Source organism: Micrasema longulum, unplaced genomic scaffold (genome assembly GCF_059751315.1).
Source record: "Micrasema longulum isolate JH-2025_06_02 unplaced genomic scaffold, ASM5975131v1 h1tg000892l, whole genome shotgun sequence".
NCBI lineage: Eukaryota > Metazoa > Arthropoda > Insecta > Trichoptera > Brachycentridae > Micrasema > Micrasema longulum.
In genome coordinates, this window is record NW_028278083.1 from 250773 (window position 1) to 271028 (window position 20256).

The 20256-nt window shown below is 32.7% G+C and overlaps 2 protein-coding genes across 2 annotated transcripts; one reads left to right on the forward strand and one right to left on the reverse strand.

The window, feature by feature from the left end:
• The first annotated feature begins 2313 nt into the window (after nt 1-2313).
• On the forward strand, nt 2314-5386 carry strat (RAB interacting factor STRAT). The gene is made up of 2 exons (XM_088231553.1): nt 2314-2594; nt 3925-5386. The coding sequence occupies exons 1-2, from the start codon at nt 2475-2477 to the stop codon at nt 4165-4167; spliced, it is 363 nt and encodes a 120-aa protein (XP_088087679.1). The 5' UTR covers nt 2314-2474; the 3' UTR covers nt 4168-5386.
• Nucleotides 5387-7995: 2609 nt separating this feature from the next.
• LOC148278339 (uncharacterized) lies at nt 7996-16350 on the reverse strand. Its single transcript, XM_088231554.1, has 3 exons — nt 16266-16350; nt 12268-12366; nt 7996-10540 (listed from the first exon to the last, which is right to left on the reverse strand). The coding sequence occupies exons 1-3, from the start codon at nt 16348-16350 to the stop codon at nt 8889-8891; spliced, it is 1836 nt and encodes a 611-aa protein (XP_088087680.1). The 3' UTR covers nt 7996-8888.
• Between the last annotated feature and the right edge of the window lie 3906 nt (nt 16351-20256).

Consider the following 20256-nt stretch of genomic DNA (forward strand, 5'->3'; position numbering starts at 1 on the left):
TTCAGTACCTCTTTATCTTTTTTCATCCGTCGGAGAATGTCATCGTTTCGGACTCATTCCACCCAGGAGATTTTTAATATCCTCCTGTAGCACCACATTTCAAAGGCTTCGATCTTTTTTAATTGGCTCGGATGAATGTCCACGTTTCGACACCCTAAAAAAGGACTTAGAAGACGTAACATCGTACAATACGCATTCGGAGGTCTAAATTAAAATCTCTACTGCAAAGAAGATCACGCCTAGTCAGGTCCTGAAAAAGCAGTCTCGCGCCATCTCTATGCTGACTTTAATCTCTTGTGAATGATCCCATTTATCATTCAGCCAGCATCCTAAATATTGATATTTCAATATTATTTATTCATATATATGTACATTACAAAATGGAATATTTTGAGTCATTCATATAGAAATAAATAAATGGTTTTTATAAAAAGTATACAAATATCCAGAGAATAATATGTTAAAAAAGTAAGAGAATTTTGTAACAAAAAACTCCCTCAGAGACGTGAAAAATGTCAATGTCCAAAGTAATACTGTTCAACATAGAAATAGCCCCTCCAACAGGCATAACCATTGGCAGGCTGGTCCTGTATATTGGAATGTAAAACAGTCTATGCTGACGCTGTCTAAGGTAATTATCCGGAACATAAAAGCTAAGGCTCCGCATAATTTCAGGGTTGTCAATAATACCGCGCAACAATCGAAAGAAGTGCGTAGTTACACATTCCCTCTAGTCTTCAAACTGCTGTAACCAAGCATACCCTGGAGGAACTCAGTGGGATAAAGCCACGGTTAATATATATTGATGGACTTGCTCAATAACCTGCGCTCCAATTTTTAAAGTCATTGAGAAAGTTGGTGGCTTTTTCAGAATAACCATTTTTCGTTGGTGGATCTCGGAAATATTAATTTCTTGCCTTGTATCCAAACTAGCCGTGTGTACTTTGTCCAATAATATCTGTGGCTATCTGCTAGAAGGACAGTATCATCCGCGTATCGGATATTATTTATAATTTGTCCATTTATGCTAACGCTGTCGAATAGTTCACTTAGTGCATCTCTTAAAATGGCTTTTGCGTACATTTTAAAAAGGAGAGGAGACAGAATGCATCCTTGCCGGACTCCACGACATATGTCTATATCCGATGTCAATTTATCATCCACTTTCACTGCAGCTTTAAAGGTTAACAATTATTCTTATTTTTCTAAAATCCAGATTGTTTCATTTTAAAAATTCTCTTAGTCCTTGGTGCCATACTTTATCAAATGCTTTCACAAAGTCTATGAAACATGTGTACACATCCACATTCATGTCGTGGCATTTTTCAACAAGCAATTTAACACAATAGATCTTCTCTAGAATGTAGCTCGTAATCATAATTTATTTGTTTCTAAAAATTTTCAAACTGGATCTAAAATTCCTGTTCCTTTGTGTTGAAATATAAAAATATTACATTTATTTACAAAGCCTGCTCTAACTCATACATATTATGGTGATTGTATATTATTACTTACCAAATTAAAATATTTTCAGACCATATTCTAAAAGTCATAAATAACTTAAGCTGAAAGAATGGGAATCAGGGTTGTTGAGTCAGAATTGAGCCCTGGACCTTTGATTTGTGAGTACACAGCACTATTACGGAATAACAACCCAATTCAAAACAAATAATAGCTATATATTGTAAAATAATTTATGTCGTGGAGCTACATAATGAACCTTTCTGAGGAATTTAAGAAAAACTGTTTTTTCTTTATTTTCTTAAAGGTAGAAAAAGCTTTCAGAGTGGGTTTTTTCAAAAACTCTGATGCTATTAGCAACGACGTTCATAAAGCTCAGTTTTTATTGGTTTTATAGGTACACGCGACACTGCATTTTAAATTTATTTTTTATAATTACATATTTGATTATTTTTACAACTTTTGTTTGAAACTGCACAGCTTACAAAGACATGTGTTTTAAACCAGACAATTGCATTTTAATATTGAAAAAAGTCGTTTTTTTTAAAGATTTTTCTTAAACAAAAAATAATGCATAAATTATGTCTATAAAAAAACACAAAAATAATGCACAAATAAACTTTTTTATAATTTCATTCCATGAAATGAATAAGAAAATACTTTTATTATCTTGAAATTTCACAGGATTTTGCCAAGTTAGAAAATATTTGACACGTTCAAAATTTTAAAAATGATTCACGATTGTTCTCACAATTCGAAATTCGCGATAATAACTTTTCACCAGTCATACCAACGTAAAGTTAAAGTTGTCAAACTTCTATGAATATTTTTTACTATGTTGTATACTGGTTATATAGTTGTATTGTTGCCTGTTGTCTATTGTCAAATCGAATAACTGTCAAACTCACCGGTCAGAATTTTATTAAATTTCATTTTATTTAAAGGCAACGCACGGTATAATCAAAGTCTAAGTTTGATTTGTATAGTAGAGAACCGTGCAAAAATCAGATACAATGCCTTCTGCTGAATTTGAGGCAGAAATCGAAAATGACAAAAACAAAAATCATGTTCTTTGTAAATACTGTAAATCCAAGATCCTTATGCCGAAATCTGCATCCTACGTATCTCAAGAAGTAAGAATACATTTTCCTTGTTCTTATACCTAGTGTGTTTTCATTGCCTTTACGGTATTATTGATCATATGTTTATATTTGAGGTTATGTTGTCAATTTTGCGATGATTAATGCTTTTTATGTTTTTGTATGCGTGCATATTTTCGACTTTCGATATCCAATAATTTAGAAATGGTTTTTTCTCTTTATTTTCATCTAGTCTAGTATTGTTTTACAAGGTACTTTGAATGTGTTGTTCAATTGTTTATGACTGTTGGTTTCAATAAATAAATAAAAATTAAAATAACACATTTTCTTTTTTCTTACAGGATACACTCATATAGACTCAACTTTATTTATTTTTTAATATTTAACCTCCGATTGTACCATTGTTTACATAGTTTAAAGTAAATCTTTTTTCCTTTACATAAGTGACGTGTCCCAGACACTTTTGTTGCTGTCTGTTTTTTATAGGGACACAATATCTCCTCCTACCAAATAATTACTTCAGTTTCACGTAAGCTATAGCCGTCTTTCCACCACCAATGTCTTTTGGCCTTCCTGTCACCTGTTAGGAAATGAGAAACATGCTTTTGATAACAGTTTACGGGTATGTGGAGGGAGTACTTTCACTGTTACAATCATTGAGGCATATAACTAGAGTAAGCATAAGCGTTTGAAATATGGTCCCTCAACCTGCGGACAATTGGTGTGTTCAATAAAACGGACTTTAGTCTGTTGCGAGCATTCCTCGGCTACTTTTGAACTTTTGTGTCTCCTCTAAATTACTATAATGCCTACATGTACACTAAGACACTGCGCAAATTGTTCTCGAAAAGACAGAAAAAGCAATGGTATAATCTTTCACCGATAATTAATGTTTTCATCTTAATCAATATTTGTTCAAAATAGATATTTCGATGTTAAAAAACGTTTTATTATTATGTTATCAGTACTAATGTTCTTATGATTTTGCCAGTTTCCTTACCACATGATTTTGCCAGTTGCCAGTCTCCTTCGTTCACAAGTGTATTTTTCCATATATGTCGTAAAACGGTAATCAAATGTGACGCGTATGCGGAAGGAAGCAACAGCTTGAATAAAACTCCCAGTAGACTGATATAAACAGTCAGTGCTTTTTACTGTACTACGTGTTTTGCTTGCCAAAGTCGATATGATACGACATAATGACTCTTGCATCCCTCGCTGGCCATTCCCTTTCGACGACTTTTTAGCTCGAATTTGTACGGAGTGTTGTCTCCATATATTATATCTCAATGGTTACAACAGGCATTTCTCTATTTTTTCATTCTTATCCCATTATTAAAATGGCTATGCGTTTACTTTCTAGAAAAATCTCCCGCTGATGACACAGAAAAAGAACTTTCTGGATCCAGAATGCGAAGACTTGTTAGATTTTTGGGAAGTAGAAGACATGCTCACATTTGAAAACATCGGCTTTTGCCTGACCAAAGATGACATGAAATATCTTAGCTGCGCTGATTGTGAAATGGGTCCTGTGGGGTATCACGATCTTAATACGAAAAAGAGTTTCGTCGCTCTCGCAAGAATCGAACACAAAGATGTCCCTTAATATAAACTAAGATAATTTTTTTACATGTTTTATTTTTAGATATCGATCATCCTGTTCATTAGTCAAAAATCTCCAAATACAAGTTTAGAGATAACAAGAAAAACAAAGTTCAATGGCCACCTAAAACTAAATCATTTTGATTTGTGTAAGAGTTTTTATATTTTTTTAACACATGTTTAGTAATTGGGTACATTGGCAACTTTTCCAGAATGTTTTGCTGTGTCATAAAAATTCTGGCGTTTGCTTCAAAAACCCTCTTGTATGACGTTTAGAAATCAGTGTTACCCAAAGTAAACATGAATCATTGTTGTTCAAATTTATATTGAAGTCCGTTTTTGGCGTCTATCCTACATAACCCTTATAATTTTACACAACACCTGTCTTACTACGTTGTTTTTGAATTTATTCAAAATGAAAAAGTTACTCTCATTTTTTAGTAATAAAAATCTCACTTTACAGCGCATCAGTAATGAGAAAGTTCAGTGGTTTTATTTGTTAATGAGCTGTCAAACTAAGCCAATTTTTTTGTATTTTTATCTTAATGTATCGTATTATTATTGCTACGATTTTGTTTTGATTGAAGTTTTCAATTTTTTTTATTGCTCCGCATGTGACATTCTCTTCAGTGAGTTATCCTGATTGGTGGGTTGGCTACTCAGAAACCGGAAATCTATCACAACACTTCGTTGGTTGACGAACTTGTGCCATCATTTCAATTTAAAGTATTTCATTTTTATTAATTTTTTCATATATTTTAGAGTAACTTCTTTAATGAAACATTTTTGTATTCAATTTCCCTTAGCACTGAACTTTCTCATTTAGCCTTTTTACTGTCAATTTAATTTTAGCTATTTATATTAATTTTAAGCATAACTAATGTTAAGCATTTACTTTGTTAAATTTAAATAAATTTGAGCTAATGTCAGTAAATATTAGTATGTGTATAGCCACTGAAATGACTAATAATAACAATTATGGTACCGAGATTGGAGCATGGCTATCGGCAGCAAACAGATGTTATTATGGCTTGTTTAAACATCAGGGCTCCGATTACAATGGGAAGTTAACATTTATCTTCAAGTTTATCTACTAAGTAAAATTAAGTTTTCTGTATGAAAAGCAGAATATGCATACATTTTTTCCTTCTAAACATGTTCAATTATAGGTTAACAAGGAAGCTTTAAATTTTCATGCAAATATACTCATTTTTATACACAAATATCCGTTCTTCCTTATACCTCTGTTAACTTCCTATTGTAATCGGGGCCCTGGGATCCAAATTGCTCTCTACAAAAACTAAAACCATTGATAAAAAACTTTCCTCAGACCGGTCATTGCATATAGTGTCAAATGCGGGATTGTGACCAAAAAGGATGAAAACATTGTAGTAGTATTTTAACGAAAAATACTAAGGAAGATATTTGGTGCTGTCAACCAAAACGAGGTGTGGAGGTGACAGTTTAATCATGAATTAGAGGCACTGTATGACAAACCCGACATTGCACAATTCATAAAAATAAGAAGATTACAATGGTTGGACCATGTGCACAGAATGAACGATAATCGTACCCCAAAAAAGATTTATGCCACTCCAAAAGGCAGACAAAGCAGAGGCAGACCAAAATTAAGATAGCTGGATAATGTGGAAAGTGACATTAGAGTAATTGGTCTGACGAATTGAAGAAGAGCCGCAGGGTGCAGGGAGGAATGGAGACAGATTCTGGGGGAGGTCAGGGCCCATAACGGGCTGTAGCACCACTGATTTCTTTATATCTGCCGGTTTCGAGATGTACTATTAACAAAAATAAACTTACCTTTACTTATATGGACATTTTCATTAACTTACATTTTTTATGGAGTCTTAACAATTTTGATTTTGATGACTGTCTAGATTCTTTAGTGGTATCCAACCCCTCTATTCTATTCTTGTTGATAGGGGTTAATGCTAAATAAGCTCCTGACGTCACTACGGCCCGTCTAGATTTATTCTCACTGGTCCCCGTAAGTTATTTCTCACCCTCAAGCCCGGGTCTTTAAACAGCTGGTCTACCGAGCTTAGGGCAACTGCTTTTATATCTAATAGGGGTGTGTCATTTGTTTTTTGAAAAGATCTAATCAATTGATTCTATCACTGAATAATTTTTAGATCGAATCGTAATGAACGATAGAGTGGCGTGTGTCATTCGTTCGTTTGAAAAGATTGGTCCCAAAATGGTTGAGTCAATTGGTTCTATCACTTTGCACTGCATATGGAAAGATTAGCCGTTCACAACGGAGTCCTGGTCCCGAACCTGATGTATGGGAGCGAAGTATGGACTCGGAAAAACAGGGATGAAAGTAGGCTGAATGCTTTCAAAATGCGATTTCTCAGGTGAATGTGTGGTAAAACTATGTATGATAGATGCACAAATGTTGAGATCCGTACATTATGTAAGGCTGAGACGAGCATTATCAACAAAATCAAGAAAGGAGCTCTGCGCTGGTTTGAACATGTAGAGCGAATGGACAACAAAAGAACGGCTAAAAGGATCTACGATGCGAATGTTGATGGATGCAAAAATAGAGGAAGACGGAGAAAGACATGGCATGATCAAATCTAACAAATACTTGAAGATGGACATGTCAAAAGTCAGAATAATCGGCGCGCGTGCACGAGAAAATGTATGAATGTAGAGGAAGCGAGATTTGTATGCAAATATAGAGTGATGTGGCGTTCTATCCCCTGCTTTTGTTGTTGTTGTAGATCACTGATAGCACTATGCTAAAAGTCTGGACCGTTTTTAGTCCTAACCAGGTCTGATCGTGAGCGACAACAATGCAATCTACGATCATTCGCTCTTAGTAGTGAAGAAACTTATTTGCTATGTGTGCCTAACATATTATTTCTATGAAGTGGGACCCTTTTTACAGGTGGCTGTTCTAAAAATTTAATACTCCATACTTTACTTTTCTTGTCGCTTTAATAAATGTTTTCTTATTCACTGTCCCGCTCATCGCTCGCTATAGTGATCCGTAGATCAAAGTTTTACTCGATCACAATAATCGTTCTTTTTGAGATTCAAATCTTTTAGATAATCAAATCATTTTGAGAATCCAATATTTTCGTATGAATGATTCGATCATTAAATATTTGTAAATGACAGAATCATAAAAATTCAATCGTTCACAAATAACACAAGCCTAATATCAAAGAGAAAAGTTCAGTGTTGTTATTTTTTTATTTTATTTATTGATAGACTTTTAAACTAAGCCAAAAAGCTTTTTAGTATTTTTATATCTCAGCGCTATGACTTTTTAAAGTTTTGTAATTTTAAAATTACTCCACTAGTGACGTCAGGTCAGTGAGTTCTGGAAATCTATCACAACACTATCATTGATTGATTCGGAAGAACTTGTGATGTAATTCAAAGTGGTTAATTTTTAATATTTTTTCAAACATTTTCAAGATACTTCGCCCTACTATTAAATGCTCTTAACTTTTATCATGTGTAAGAAAACATTCTTATATCCAATTTCCCATAGCACTGAGCTTCTTCATTGTTAAATCTGTTCCTTTGTGCTTGCACAATTTTTTCGCCTGCATCCAGCCAATTAAATAGAGTAAAATCTTCTACTGTTTGGAAAGTAAGCAAATAAATAAAATAGCTTAAAATCAATGAAAGACATTTTTTTTTTTCATTTTTATTTTCAGTTTACATCTAAAATAAAATACTTAACTATATATACAGACAGATAACAATTAGGTATTTATAAAAGTATAAAATATACATTTGATGTCTCTGTCTGGTCATCTAATCTGTTATCTGTAGAAATTCTAATTCTAATTGGTTTTTCATTTACTGGCAGTGTATTTTAGCATTCTACTTCGTAAACCGTTTAATTAAACTGTCTTTATCCTAAAACATAGACGGTTCAGTGTTCATTCAATCTGTGATATACATTTATTGGTAACTGACCAAATTATTTACAACTCATCATAAGTTTATACGTAAATGCAATCACTCAATGTATTATAATTGATAAAAATAAGCATAATGCGCACAAATGTTTTCCTTGTATTTTACTGTATATATTGGCAGTCTTAAACACATGAAATGCTGCTTTTTAAGTACAAGATGTAGTTATTATAAATAATAAATATAGCAGTAATTTGAAATACATATATTATACTGACCATTTTGAGGTTATTTTTAACTTATCAGTTGTCGACAATAAAAATAAATTTAATGATTTTTCTCTTCGGTTATACTTTCTGTCTTTCGTTAATTGTACTTCGAATATAATTAAATCTTTTATGATAATGTGGAAGTTCAGTGATTTAAAAAAAAAATCTTTGTTAATAGGCTATCAAACTAAAGAATTTTTTTTACGTACCGTATTATCATCGCTCTGATATTTTTTAATTTTGTAAATTTGAAGTTACATCACGCGCGACGTTGCTCAAGTCGGTGAGTTTTCCTGACATTTAAAAGGAGAACCCCGTTTGTATCACAACACATAACATCGCTGTATTTAGTTAATAATGGTTCACCTGAACCTGTGACATTTCAAATTAGGTCTTTTTTATTAAATGCTCTAATTTTTACCTTCTCTACAAAATCATTTTTTTTAGCACTGATATTCCTCATTAAGTCTCGGGGTGATTTTGATGGATGATTCAATCGCTACATTTGCATTCATTCGTTTTATAAATTAAGTGCTTTTCGTTGTGAAGTGATGAATTACATGTGGTTTTTGCAATGAACGTGTTTTTGTAATTTGAGCCACATGCATCCTGCTGATATGCAACTGATGATGAGGACTATTAGGATAAATGCAGCTCCCCAAAGGAAACCTGAGTAGGATAAGCAAACTCCTAGAGGTTCTGAAAACGCAATGTCTTCTGGCAAAATCACCTTCAAAGATTTTCCTACTCTGACTGGATCTACTAGGGTATTATTCGCGGAATAGATATCTCTTCTTCGCCTCTTTCCTGGATCTAGTCTTTGGTTTGGCTCCGTGCACACTTCGCAGTTGGTCTTGCATAGTTCGACATTACATTCCATGATGAGATCCATCGCGTCCGGAAATTTGAATGCATTGAAGAATGCAAACGCAAGAATTGAAGCTCCTGTATTTCCTGTGTCTCGCGTTTTCTGGAATGCGCCAAATAATTTAGGCTTCAAGATGCAGCCATCTTCGTCTGTTAGAGGTACGACGTTGATAGAGTTATCGTCCCTAGCAACGCAGTCCTTAACTTGAATATCGAAAGCCGGGTCTCCTGTGATAGAAATAACAAGAGTCATCGTTTCTCCAATCTTTACTAATCCATTAGCCGGCTGAGCGAATGGTCCTTTGCCAACTTGAATATCTAGACTAGCCATGGCTGTATCTCCGCTGAATGTCACAATCTCTTGGTTAAGCATACCAACACTTAAGGCAACAGACAATTGTTTGTTGATGTTTCCTTCCCAGAGACAACGTACGCTTCTTATGCTATCCCAAACTTCTTGAATTCCAGCTTCATTTTGAAGAACCAGTACGTTTTCTAAATACGATTTTCCTTGGGTATCAAAACCATTGATGAATTCGGTACCGCAAGAGTTTAGGCTGAGAGTGAAAGAGTATTTAATTTGATTGGAGTTTTCTTGCACATATCTGCAATTGGGGTTATTGTAGAAACCTTTGGAGTAGATGATTCCGTTGTATACTTTGTTGAATTCTAGATTTATGGTCATCATGTCTTTAGCGCATTTGACGTCAATAGCGTGGATATGAGGAGGGTGAGAATTATCATCATCGGGGATGGTATTCGGTTGGTAAGTTGTGGTCGGGCCGTATCCTGGAGTAGAGGGCTGATAAGTCGGGCCAGGTGGGGGAATAGTTGGAATAGGCTTGTACGAAGGATTTGAAGGTGGTGCTGTTGGAATAGGTTTGTACGATGGCTGGCTTGTTCCGTAAGTTTGTTCTGGCTGCGAAGTCGATGTCGGGTATGTAGGTGGATTAGTCGGTCTATATCCAGGAGTGCTCGGTGGATTGTACGGGGTATTTGTCGACACCGGCTTATCATTGTTGCTATCTGGATTTGAGTAGTCATAATCTGGATTCGGACTGATGAAAGGAGGCTGAGGAGATGGGCCGGGTAAAGGATAACCAGAATTGCTGTAGTCGGGATATTGCTGGCTCGATGGAGGATAAGGAGCAATCGACGATCCTGCGGGAGAGAATCCTGATCCGGACGGTTGGTAAGGGGCGTTGGTAGGTCCTTCAGTAGGAGGCTCGAACGTTACAGATGTTGAAGGTCTGTATGGCTTCTGAGACGGCGGGGGTCGGAATGGACGCGGCCTCTCTGCATTTTGACCCGCAGGAGGAAGATACCCAAGGTTTTGACGAGCTGTAAACATTTATACTCAATTAGGAAAATTACTCTTATGAAATGTCAAATGTCAATTACATACTCAATCTTTTGTTAGCACTTAGGATTAGATTAAGTATGATGCTCCATTCACATTTTTATAGTCATTGGACATTACCTTGAAGTAAGTGACAAAGTCTCCTTGAAAAACATAACATTCTTTTCTAAGTACATTATATTTTTCTTCAAATGATTTATGATTGCGGTACCATAATAAAGAATTGGACATCTAATAATGTTGTATTTTGAAGAATTAGGTATGTTTATGATTACTTCATGTGGATGTTAAAAAAAGCATACTTTAGTACGTATTTATCAATGTTTTAACACATAGATATTAATAATATTTATTTTATTAAGGAACAGTGACAGACAACTGGACATAATATATACATAGATTCATCACCATTTTACTATCTGTACCCGGAGGTGTATAGGGCACTGCATCGGAACCAGGGCAGGCAGACCCCTGGCAAATATTAGCTTTCTTATAATTTGCTCAAATATTTCAATTTTGGTGGCCATTTTCATCGAGTTGTAAATAACTCACTATTAGAAAATGGAAATCTAGTTGGGGTGAGTTCGAACCTAGGACCTCTGATCTGTGAGTCTGCAGCACTAGTCACGGTACTACAACCTGGTTCTGATGTTTTGATTTGATTTTGTCACAAGTAACAAACATTGAAAATGTTTATTTCCAAAACATATCATTTTTAAAAAAAAATTACCAACTTGTGCCAGAAACCCCACAATGTATTACATAATATTGTGTTTTTGGTAAATAAAATAATATGTTTTTGACCGTCTTACAACAGGGTTACTTAGCCTAGTTAGACAGTCAAAGCAAATTTATATTACTGAAATATTTTTCATATATCAAAGACAAATAAATAGTTCATGAAGAAAAAAATATATCTTAATTATTTAAGCAGTGTTAAAATATGTGAGTTACCCAATGCAAAATATTGCGTACCATATTCTTAGTAGAATACAATCATAATATTTATTTCTGTATGACTGAGCGGATATGGTGTGACAGTTGGTGCAATGCTTACATATATACATGTATATTTTAAATATAAAAATTGATTTCATCTTGTTAACTGCGACAGGTTGTATCTTAATGTATTACGAGATCGTCCACACAAAGAAACTTAAACAAATAGTGCTTTCAATCAAAGGAATTAGGAGTACTATGCAATCAAAACCCAAGATCTGTTTCCACAGTACCACAATCTTCTTCTTCTCCCTGCCTCTGTATCCCAGTTCATCCGGGGCCGGGGGCTCCTTATATGCAAGCATCAGGATCTTTTATCCTGAAAGTCACAATGGGAACATTATGTGCTGCCAACTCCTTCGCATTAAAAGACCACCATGTTGCTGGGGATCTGCTTCTGCCTCTAGTTTTAGCTGGGATATTGAGCGCTCTTCTTACTGAATAATCCTCATCTCTACGCATGACGCGACCATATCATCTCATCCCGCTTTCTTTCAGTTTTTCAGCTATCGGTGGCGCTTTGAACGATTCTCTGATATACTCACTGCGAACCCTGTCTATACGTGTTACACCACCTGCCCACCACACCATACAATTCATTAAGACAATAATTAACAATCCTAGTTAAGTGTGTTATTCAACTGTATCATGGTTTCTTGTGCTGTGTATGAATAGTAAGTAAAAATCAATGTGAATTACTGTGACCAACCTTTTCTATTATTATTGTGTTTGTACACACCCTGAAGCCACTGCAATATATTCTGGACCATTTCGTCAGCGTGTATTTGTCTTGCCTGTCTTACACTCGCTGTAAAAAGACGTTAATTAATGTTTGTATTCAGACAGTTCAATTTTACTTGTAAGTATATTTTTGTGACGATACAACCGTCTTTAAAAAATATATGTATTCTATATTTTAAACTATTGCATAGTGTAATTGGTGAGCCTATTGCTATTCTACAAAGCAATTACTATCATTGTTACTTTTTTACATAACTAAGGATAAAGTAAAAACATTCCAATTCTACAAGAGTGCAATGATGATAATTCTTAAAACAAATATCATATTCAAATGTAGAAAGAATGCATAAGTAAATTGGCATTCTCACAGTAAAGCAACGGATAAAATCAAATGAATATATCATTCACAAAACGATCAAATTAGATTAGAATAACAGAGAACGGACATTTTGTCTTCTTTTCCTCTAGTTCTCGTCATCAAATCAAATTCAGTTTTATACTCCTATGTACTTTCCTTCATTTATCCTCCACCATTCCTAATTACTTTTCTTCTTTTCCTTCCCAATATCGCCTTTTTTTGTCCCTATTTCTTTTATTTAATTTATATCAAAAGCATTGTTTCAATAGGGAAATATCATTTTTAAAGTAATATCGGTCTATTAAATTCTATCCAGTAAAAAAAAGAGATTCCTTAGAATTCCTCTGAACAGGTTTCTCGAGTGAAGACACTTAAATTAATTTTGCATAAAAAATATTTCTTGCAGTACCACTACAATAATAAAAAAAATAGTTAAAATAATAAGTAATGTTGTAAATATTTGCGGTAAAAAATGGGAACCGACCTGTGTATTTGCATATGAAGGGTACAAGGGTATTAGAAGCAAACTTCGAAATCTCAACCAAAAACGGAAAAATAGTTAAAAACGTACCTACCTAAATAATAGCGTAATTCAAAACTGTCTCTAAATCTTGCAAAATAGATTTCAATTTTACTCCTGGACACCGCAAACATAGCATTCACCATTGAGTTAGTGAAGCATAATTAGAAATCTCAAAATAGGAAAATATCACACACTACGAATACCGATAAAAATATATTGAAATGGATTAAGAATAATTAATTGTATTTTAAAATCAATATGAATGTTGTGGAGAAATGTTTTCACTTAGATTTTTTTTTTTTTTTAAATACGTCACTAGAAAAACGCGACATGTTTGGCCTTGATAGTTGTGACGTCAAGATTCGTGACAATGTTCTAAACGAATTTGAATGGCCAGGAATAAATAAACATGAATTATGACGTATTAGGGGCGTGGCCAATGGAATGATCGTTTTTGTGGGAATTCAAAATTACAAATTTAAAAATATTTTTTATGCTGTAAGTAACAAAAAAATTTCTGGACAGTATTTCATAGACCTTTATTACTTTAAAAATGTTTTTTAAAAAAACGTTATATTTCCGTATTCTTTTTTCAAAGTTTTTCGCAAATATCTCAGTACTCCTTCAATGGAGGTTTCTAAGTTTGCTTTTTATGCCCTCATATATAAGATGTATGTCAAGTTTCATGTGTGTTAAACTATTATTGGCGTCCAACCGCAGTTCACACGATCTACATTTCTGTATAATAAAATTTGACTTAAAGGCTCTACTTTTCAAGATAATTGGACAAGAAAAAAATGCGCACACGGGATAAAGGGTGGATGCCAGTTGAATATTGAAAATAAAGCGATAATGTGATATTAATAAAAAACAATTTTAGATGATATAAAACAGTAAAGGGTATTTACATTAAGCGGGTCCCTTTTACTTAAAAGTTTATTTTAATATCCAAGAGGTTTGAAAACTTATAAACATTTTTATTATTTTTTCTTTTATTAAGGAAACATGCAGTACCGTTACATAGTTTTATATTTTACACAGTTAGACTTAACTCTAATGGACCAGTGACCAAGTTTCCATATTATAAAGTAATTATATGTGAAGTTATTAATTAAAGTACAAAAAAGAGAAGGAAAGAAAACATAAATAGAAGTTTAAAAATTAAAATTAAAGTTAAAAAATGAAGAAAATTTGTAAAAGTAATTAAAATTTAAGAATTAAAATAAAGAATGAAAAACATGCTCAGATTTAAAAATAAAATAAAATAATAATATCGTTTTTTTTAAAAGGAAAAACATAAATATACACAAACATATTTTAATAGATTCAAAGAAACGTTGAGAAGAATCTTTACGTAAGAAAATAAATTTAAGTCAATTTAAAAACATCTTCAAAATTAATGACACATTATAGTAAGAGCAGCAATATATATTTTAATATTGATTTTATATACATATATAATATAAGTAATTAAAAGTACAAAAACATGTCAATGCAGCAAAGAAAAAAGAAAGAATAACAGGTATAGCAAGTAATATTTAAAATTTGAAAAAGCAATATTATATCTCACAACTTCCTCTTTTGACGTTCATCCTTTATATCCAATACCCTTCATATTGTATAATTTGTCGCCGCCAAAGAGTTCAATCAGCCACTCAATTGGGCGGCTTAGCTGTTGATTAAATGCCGGTATTTGATTGAATGGTTGGGTAGTTCGTGGAACGAATTAAGACAGCTCAACGTTCAATGGGATGGCTGGTTGAAAGCTAGCCATTTGGAAACGGCATAAAAAAAGGTCGCCTGGCTTGATCAGGATAGATTTTTAAAGTTTTTTAAAAAATAATATGTGAAGGACTGAGTTTAGTAAAAAAAATCATTTTTTAATTGAACTTAACCCAACCTATCCTAACCTAACCTAACAAAATAAATTTAAAAATAAAACTGTTGTTATTGTTGCAATAAAATAAATGGGGTAGGCAATGTTTAGCCTTTTCGTTAAATGTTGCTTTCAACATTTCGGCTAAGCGTCCGTTAGCCATTTAATTAAATGCCGGCATTAAGCCCTTCAATGCCCAATTTTTAAAATTCTTACTGAAAACATATTTTTATGTTTGTTTTTTGGTGCAAAAACTGGGAAAAATAATTAAGAAAAAAAGTTCAATTTTTCAGTTTTAATTTCATATTTTAGTTAAAAAATACAAGAATGTAAGGAAAATAAGAAATAACGATTCTTATAAATATATTTTCATATAATAATAAAAGTTGCGGAAACAATTATAATTTCAAATCTTTAAAAAAAACAAAGAAATTGAACTTTTGCTAAATTATTATTTTTTTAAATATTTTTTATTAACATAAACGGCAAATCTGCCTTTTACAAACATTTATAATACTACATATTTGGCTTAATATATATATATATGTATATTTATAAAAATAAAAAAAATTCCTTACACCCAAGATTTATAAAAAAAAAAATAAACCTAAAAATTATACAAGACTTATATTAAAAAAAAAAATAACCTCAAAATTATACAGCATATTCAGTAGAAAGTTTAAATAATAAAACATTCTACAGTAATGCAACAAGAAATTCATAGGTACTGTTTCATACAGCTGGGCAAAGTGAACAAAAAACTGTGTAAAATATGAAATGCATCTTTGAAACAGTTCAAAAGGTTTGTTCTATAGGAACAATACCCTACACAAAATAAATCAGATACGTGGGAATAACTATCGCCGAGTTCATGAAGTCTATTTAATACGGCATTACAAGTATACACTGCCCGTGAACAAAACGAATGACAGAATACGTGCAACTGACTTTTTGTTTTAAATTTTATCGAAAAATGTAACCCTGGTGGCGACTTTTTAAAATAAATTATAATGGCTCGTATGTGTACAATATTACTAACTAGCCGCCGAGTGATAAACATGTTTGAAATCACTTTTATACACCGATTATCGGTATGTGGCAGATCGTCTACATTGGGCATTGTAGGGTTAATAAAGAGCCTAGCCGCCCAATTGAGTGGCTGATTAAACTATTTGGCGGCGACGCATACATAAACATTTGAATTCTCACCATCTTGTGGATAGTCATAGATTTCTTCTGACCACACCGGCAAGATTGCCAACATGACCAGCAACCCAAATGCTGCCACCTTCATATCTGTAACAAAAGAGGCATATATTAAGAAGCGTAAGACCGATCACCTTATCTTTATCAATCGTTTAGTTCATTAATCAGGCATCATACATATTGCCATAAGGCAAATTCTTCCTACCTACCCTATTGTTATTTTTTAGTACACTTTTTTTACACGGTACTGTGTGCAACGTATCCCCCGTGTAAACAGAGGTTCCAGTATACATTTTTCAACATTTCGACAGCTGCCAGCTTGTGTTGTATCTATGGTAACGAGTTACACATGAATAAATATGAAATAATAAATTCTTTAATTTTTTTATTTATTCTTAAACATTCTTTAACCTTCTTATTCTTGCTTTTAAGAGCCAAAATCACTCCCAAACGAGTGGAGGCACGTGTGTCGTTTTTTTTACAAATTTAAAAATAGAACCAATAGTAAAACCCCAGTAAAACGGTAAAAATTCGTCATTCGCAATAAAATTTTCGGTTCTGCTAGATTTTATGTTTACTTTTACGTTACATATATGATTTAAATTTATGTTTTTACTATTTATATTTTCTGTAGATATGATTGGAAATTTTCGATTTAATTTGTTTTATTTTTTATCTTGTTTTGGTTACATTTATGAGCACCCACTATTTATACATGTATATATATTTACATTTTTTTTTTTCTTATGTTTAAACTTTATACAAGTAAATGGTAATTCTTCAATTTTTATTATATTAATTTTCTCTATTATCCTACTTTAAAAAAAATAATAAACGATTTATCTAGTTTTGTTGAGTTTTTTTTTCTTTTCTATCTTCTTAATAATATTTTTATTTTTCAAAGCATCAAAAACAAAATCATATAAATACTAATAATTTTATATATGTGTACAATATTATGTATGTACTCTTATATTTGATTTTTAATTAAAACAAATGTCTGAGCACCTGATAACAAACTATTATTTAATAGTTTATCGCGACAAAATATGATTTGATACTTTGTTTTCTTTTTACAATGTATTAATATTGTAATAATATGTATTTTATAGAATAAAGGCTTCATAAAAAAAATTGGTTAGCAATAGAATTTGGAATTATAATTCTATGTTTCTAGCTTTCAAAATAAAATGTCAACAGACAAAAGTGAGCATTTCCGACACCTTCTTAAGTTCGCGATTAATCGAAGGAATAAAGCTGCTCGCGATATTTGCGCAGTTTACGGTGAAGATGCTATGAATTGTTAATTAATTTGACTAAAAATAATGAAGAAGAATACATTATTGACTAATTTGTTAATGTTAATAAGTTGTATCCGTTTTTTTCCAAATGAAGAGAAAAAGAGGACACAACACCAAATTAGTCAATAGTGTATTCTCCTTCTTTATTTTACTATAAATTAGTGAATAATTTTTACCGGGCACTGCGCAAAAATCGCGAGCAGTTTACTTTTTCCATTTTGAAGGCGTGTAATCAAATAAAATAATACGTATTACGTAAAAGCAAATTCAATATCTTGTACAACATATTTTTTTTGCTTTACAATTTTGTTTTCCTTCTCATTTTTAAATTTGCAGAAAAACGCCAGATTTCCTTAACTCTTCCATCTGTTGACTTTCGTGAAGTAAAAAAGCTGAAACCTATATAATGTGGGTGAGATTCATCCGGCCGAACCAATTCACCTACTAGGCAACGCCTGAAAACAATTTTCCAATTTTCGGACTTCTCCTTATACCAGTTAGTTAATTCAACAATGTTTTGCGCATGTCCAAATGTTTGTAGACGGGCTGGATTTCCTCCCTAGGGAGTTATTTAGATCTAAATTTGTTGCAACAGAGATGGAAAACATTTTTGAGAAGGGACTATAGAAGTTTAGGCATTTACAGGGCTTATGAACACAGTGCGTAAAGTGGCCACTTAAACCAGCCAGTGACATGTCATAAGCCTAGTAAATGCCTATACTTCCATATTCCCTTCTCAAAAATGTTTTCCCCTTCCGTCACAACTAATTTAAAGCTTTATATTTTTTTCAAATTGTAGAGGACAACGCAATATTAAATTTGTATATTTGATGTATGTGAATTTCTAATAAAGGAATAACGTGATTTTTTATCAAACGTCAGTGTGTGCATTACACACAAGCGTCCTAAATTACCTTAGTTACGAAATTAATCTTCGTTCAAGGCTAAATTAGCAAAAATAAACCATCCATCTAACTCAATCTTCCCATTAAAATTAGCATATTCCGACATTTTCTGATAAAATTAGCACTATTATATGAAAAGTTAGCACTCACGTAATTTATTCTGAAAAGCAAATTTAGGAAATTTTACAATTGCATATCGAAATTTTTTTTTTTTTTTTATTGAAATAAACGGCACTTAGTGCCTTTTACATATTAGTTACAAATACAATTTAATATACATACATGTAAGCATAAGTAATACAGAGCATTTAAAACAATATTATTAATTAACAAATTAAGTCTAAAAAAGATAAACTATATAAAAGAATAAAATATTACCAGTTATAGAATTATCGGTAGAATTATCGGTGAACCAGTTAAAAAAAAACTAAGAAAACAATTTTGAATAACATTAAAAAAAAAAAAAATTTAATGTATTATTATTTAAAACTAATACTTAGGTAAATAGTATATATTTATGTTTGAAAATATAAATGTAAAAAAAATGATGAACATAAATATTTTGTACTTATAAATTAATTCAAGAAAAGAAACGAAAAAAGAGAAAAAAAACACTAATTAAGAAGTTTAAAACAATTCTTAACAATAGTAACAAATAGTTACCTAGAGCTATTACCAATGAAATAAAGAAGAAGAGCCGTTCTATATGTACTAAATTTCATGTGAAATGAGTCACCAACGTCCTGGTACTCATTGCCTGGAGAGTGAAGTCTATTGATGACTGCATTTATTTATTTTATTTCATTTATTTATTTTTTAGTTACATTGAGAACATTACAGAGTATCCAATTAATTCTCAAGACATTACAAACTATACATATCGGATTTATTAAATAGAAAAGAGAAAAAAAAGTCATGTAAAATTGACACACATATTACAATTTGGAAATTGCCCTCCTAAGAGTAATCCAACTGTCATGAAATATATCGACATCCGAGGCGATATGATTGAATAACACGATTGCTCTACCTACTGGCATAACCATTGGCAGGTTGGTTCTGTATCGTGGTATGTAGAACAGCCTGTGTTGCCTTTGTCAAAGATCAGGGACAAATAGATAGAATTCATTCAGAATATCAGAATGAGGAACTTCAGCTTGTAGTAAATGGAGATAGTTTGAAACAGGTCGAAGAATTTGTATATCTGGGTAGTATGTTTACTAGAGATGGAAATATGGATAAGGATATTGAAAGGAGGGTTAGTGCCGGTAACAGAGTTAATGGTGCCTTAAAGTCTGTCGTAGCAAATAAGTGTTTATCGCAAGAGGCTAAATTAGCAGTTCATAATGGAGTTCTGGTACCAACCCTAATGTATGGAAGCGAAGCATGGAGTTGGAAAAAAAGGGACGAAAGTAGACTGAATGCTGTTGAAATGCGATCCCTCAGGCGAATGTGCGGAAAAACAATGTATGATAGGTGCCCTAATGTCGAAATTAGAGCAGAATGCAAGGCTGAGTTAAGCATTATCGACAAAATTAAGAAAGGTCTTTTGCGATGGTTCGGTCATGTGGAGCAAATGAATGATGAAAGAACGGCTAAAAAGATTTATGATGCGAATGTGTCTGGTTGTAGAAGTCGAGGAAGGCCGAGAAAGACATGGCATGATTAAGTACAACAAATTCTTGAAAGTGGTCATGTGAAAAGTCGGAATAATCGACGTGCGTGCATGAGAAGATGTATGAATGTGAAGGAAGCAAAGGAAGTGTGCCAGGACAGAGTGGTGTGGCA